The 4,897-nt window shown below is 34.0% G+C and overlaps 1 protein-coding gene across 1 annotated transcript; it reads left to right on the top strand.

The window, feature by feature from the left end:
- The first annotated feature begins 2,303 nt into the window (after positions 1–2,303).
- LOC144556560 (chitinase 3-like) lies at positions 2,304–4,481 on the top strand. The gene is made up of 3 exons (XM_078304949.1): positions 2,304–2,777; positions 3,459–3,615; positions 3,868–4,481. Exons 1-3 carry the CDS (start codon positions 2,345–2,347, stop codon positions 4,241–4,243), a joined length of 966 nt encoding a protein of 321 aa, XP_078161075.1. The 5' UTR covers positions 2,304–2,344; the 3' UTR covers positions 4,244–4,481.
- Positions 4,482–4,897: the final 416 nt, after the last annotated feature.

Consider the following 4,897-nt stretch of genomic DNA (forward strand, 5'->3'; position numbering starts at 1 on the left):
TGGGTTTTTTATTTTTATTTTTCAAACTTATCTTTAATCTTTTAGTTCGTAGATTTAGATAGTGCCTTTTGTAATTTGGCTTTAATTTGTAACTTTTGTTGGTTTTAATTTGTAACTTTGCCAATTTTGTAACATGTAATTAAAATACAAAATTGGCAACAAATTTTTATGGCATGTAAATAAAATTTGATATTTTTTTTCGAATTCAGTGTGCAAACATTAATGATTCTGAGCACATATAGGATTAAAAGTAAAAATAAAAGAATTAAAGATTTAAAAGATAAAGGTAATTAAATTGGGTATTGAACTATTGATATATAATATACTCTCGGTTCTCAATACTAAACTTTTTGCACTCAACATGATTGGCGAACAGATGTGTATTATGTCTAAGTGGACTTTGAAACAATGGCACATATACTCAATGATTATTTGCTCATTTATTGGGGCATTGTATCAAGAATTGAAAGTCAGATTTCACACGAGACAGCTATTACTTGGGGGCATTATTAAGCACTGTGTACTCTGAAAATGAGAGATCCCTGTTTCTTATAGCACATGTCACAATTTGGAGGGAACGGTGCACTAGAATATTCAGAAATTTAACAGCCACAGTGCAAGATTTGATGGAGCAAATAGCGGTGCAACACCAATATTCACAGATAAAAATTAATGCATAAGATTGCATCGGTACAAGCAAGAGGGTGCACATTGCAATTCTGTTTCAATTTTTCTTTCTTTCTTGACCCTTTCTGTTTTACAGTACTTACTGCTGCACTTCTTCTTTTTTTCTTTTTCTTTTTTAGCTTAAGCTCATCATCATGAGCTACATATATTGTTTTTCCATTTTGCTGTTATGGAACCCTGAAACAACCACTTATCAATGAAATGGAAGCATGACTCCTATTTTTTTCTCAAAAAATAAAAAATAAAATAAAAACAAACTAAATCAGATTATTACAGCAAAATTAAGTCTATGATATTAATTCTTTGTTGTTCTGACTTTTACAATGGCGCATGTTATATATGACAGAGACTTGGGAACAAAATGGAATGAGTTGATAAGATACCCTTGTTCACAGAGACTTCAGAACAATGGATTGACATGATGGGGCTGTACAGGCAGATGTGCTTAATTCAAATAATGAAAATTGGTAATTAAATATCCATTCTGGTGTCTCCCATTGTTGACTCTATTTTTTAAATTTTTATAATTTAAAATTGAAAACTTAAATGTAACAATAAAATCATTAAATTTGATCTACATCATTTTTCTATGCAAATTAAAAAATTATGATATGTCAACTACATTTTGATTGTTGTAAAAATATACTCAGATGGATAATTTAGATTGATTTTTTAATATATTGATTTTCATAAAATCAAAATTAAAAAGTAATATTTTTTGTGTACATGTAGAGAAAATTATATAGATCAAATAGCTAGTGGTATTATTTTCACATATAAGTTTAAAAAAAGTTGTCATTAAAAAAGTTAAAAAACAAAGATAGAATAATGCTAAAAAAAAACCATTTCGATCCTTATTTAGTTAAACAAATAGTCATAAGAAAATTAAACAAATAAAGATATATAATAAATCCACAACAAATAAAAGTATTTCAACTTATCTGATAAATAAGGCATTTTACTAATAACGAGTCCGGTTAGTATAACATCAGTGTCATATGACACTAATTTCAAAATTAATTAAATTGACTTCAAACAATTTATCCAAACCGTTCAAATCGATTTACTTTATGAGTGATGCGTTTACACACAAATTTTTTATATTTTCGAGTTATTTTAGTATCAAATCAAGCGGTAAAAATATTGAAAAATGAATGTATTAAAATTAACTTAAAAACTCACACATTTGACCGCTTGACTTGATACTAAATAAGTTCAAAAAATTATAAATTTTGCATGTAAATGCACAACTAATGAAATAGATTAGTTTGAACGGTTTAGATTCACCATTTAAAATCGATTCGATAGATTTTGAAACTAGTGTTATATAAACTAAAATAACACTGATGTTATACTAGCCAAACTCACTAATAACATCGTTCAAGTATAAATTAAGTCCAACCACCTAATGAGATTAGATTTTTTTTTTAATTTGTTCTTGTCCCTTGCTTTCCTAACTGTCATATGCTGCCAGCTGCATGCTTTAGTACGTCTTGCCACTAAAAAAGTACCACTAGATGCATGCAATGCAATTAAAGTCTAAAGTCAGGCCATCCAATTGCGACTATTTTACACCCCTTTGCCGATATAAATAGCCCCTCCTTCCCCTTTCTCACAACACAATTATCTTTCCTTTCAACACACCAACAGTTGAACCATGAGAGAAGTACTAATAAATCTCTTTACCATAGCCTTATTTTGCTTAGGAACCTTGTCCCCGACAATCCAAGCCCAACAATGTGGGTCTCAGGCTAGTGGTAAAACATGCGCCAACAACCTGTGTTGTAGCCAGTATGGCTATTGCGGGTCCACATCAGATTACTGTGGTGCCGGTTGCCAAAGCCAGTGTAGCGGAGGTGGTAGTAGTGGTGGCGGTGGCAGTGGTGTTGGATCCATTATCAGTTCATCAACTTTTGATCAAATGCTGAAACACAGGAATGATGCGGCTTGCCCTGGGAAGGGTTTCTACACATACAACGCATTTATTGCCGCTGCCAACTCCTACGGTCAATTTGGAACGACTGGAAACACAGATACACGAAAGCGCGAGATTGCAGCTTTCTTGGCCCAAACATCCCATGAAACCACTGGTACTTTTAGATAAATTATGTACTAACATATTTCAATTTTCAAACATGCATGTAGTTTGAGCTGGTAATACAACTGATACCAAGGGCGGAATACTAATTTTCAAAGACTGGGTTTTAAGCCTCTGCCTATCCTGTAGCCCAAATTAAATAATAGGCCTATTATATATTAAACTTTGTAAATGAGGATGGCCCAATTAAATTCAAATGGCCCAATCAAAATCAATTCGCTGAGATATCTCACATTGCCGTGACTTTTTTGGAAAAAATCAACTGAATTCAATTCGTTGGGGACTAGGCGCTGACCCATTAATATGATTAAGATATGTTCAATAAAACAAAAACTCAATTCGTTGGTCACTGGTTTTTTGTCATGCTTTAATTAGTAGTTTGATTAGTTGATTATCTAAATATTATGGAGTAAATTGTGTTATAATATTATTTTGGTTGTTTTTGTTATCATACTTTACTTAGTATCCAATTATTTAATGGGTTTGAATCCGATTATCTATTTAAACTCGATTTAATAATTTCTTGCCCTATCTTGAACAAAATCCGGCATCCGCCCTGACTGATACCATATGTCGACTTTTGGACACTGCTGACTGAAACCCATTGTTTAGTTTCACTTTGATATAGCACTGAGGTTAATACTTAATAATTGTAATTTGTTCGGATTTATAGGCGGTTGGTCGACTGCACCGGATGGCGCTTACGCATGGGGATACTGTTACCTTAGAGAGAACAATGGAAATGCCGGTGATTATTGCTCTCCGAGCACGCAATACCCTTGCGCTTCAGGCCAGAAGTACTATGGCCGAGGACCTATTCAGATCTCCTAGTAAGTTATTTTTCCTTCACATCATTTAATCACCAATAATCAGTTCTACTACATAACTGTATTTATATCAAATAAATGCTTTGTCAATTTTTTGTTGTTGTTGTCCACTAAATTTTATTAATTACATAGAAACCAAGTCGCATACCAAAAAAAAAAACTAATAACCTAATTAACATAACGGTACTAAGATATGGTACCATTATATATGTACCCATCCGCTTGATGAAAATGCTTGATTGATTTATTTTTCAGTAACTACAACTATGGTGCATGTGGTCAAGCAATCGGCCAAAATCTGCTCAGCAACCCCGATCTAGTAGCCACGGACCCCACCATCTCGTTCAAATCTGCACTGTGGTTTTGGATGACCGCTCAATCACCGAAGCCATCATGCCACGCTGTCATGACTGGCCAGTGGAGCCCATCAGCTGCTGACCAGTCTGCCGGCAGGCAGCCAGGGTACGGTGTGGTCACTGATATTATCAATGGAGGCATTGAGTGTGGTAAAGGGTCCGATACAACTGGGGCAGTAGCAGATCGGATAGGGTTCTACAAGCGGTACTGCGATATCTTAGGTGTCAGCTATGGCAACTACTTGGATTGCTACAATATGAAACCATTTGGTTAATTTGTCTTAGCTAGAAGTACTGAAAACTTAAAGAGTACTAGATAGTAGCTGCTAAATAAATTAAATGCATGTGGCGTAAATAAATGGCACAGGAGCCATTCATGTTAGTGTCATGTAATAACAAATAACTGCATGCTATATATCCTAGCTCTTTGATGAAGTTGGCAAACAATTGGCATTACAAAGAATTGATGGATTATTCAATTAATAGTTAAATACAATAACTTCTCAGCATTAAGAGGCCAGATGGTCGACAGCATTCGTGTCAATTAGCCTCCCAATATATCTATGATAGGCCTTAAATTCTTTTGTGGGTCATCTCAAGTCCTAATTTATTTCTGGTATAACTTGGGTCTTGTTTGTAAGAAGGCCTTGTACATGGTTCAGAAATTATGACCCCCATATTTTTGGGGATCCCTATCCTCCCAGGTACCTGACTCAACACAATTGAAAAGGACGGTTCAGATTTAATTTCATCTGATTCTTATTCAGAATGACTGAGGAGGCAGTATTATTTGAGCATTGAGATTCGTACCAAATTAAAAAAAAAACAATTTTGAATCATCCGATTCAATTGTACTCAGTCCGATAACTTGAGAGGATGTGAATTCCATATTTTGGGACAAAGTATTCTCTCCAATACTTGTAAAATAT

Source organism: Carex rostrata, chromosome 7, assembly GCF_964058835.1.
Source record: "Carex rostrata chromosome 7, lpCarRost1.2, whole genome shotgun sequence".
Taxonomy (NCBI): domain Eukaryota; kingdom Viridiplantae; phylum Streptophyta; class Magnoliopsida; order Poales; family Cyperaceae; genus Carex; species Carex rostrata.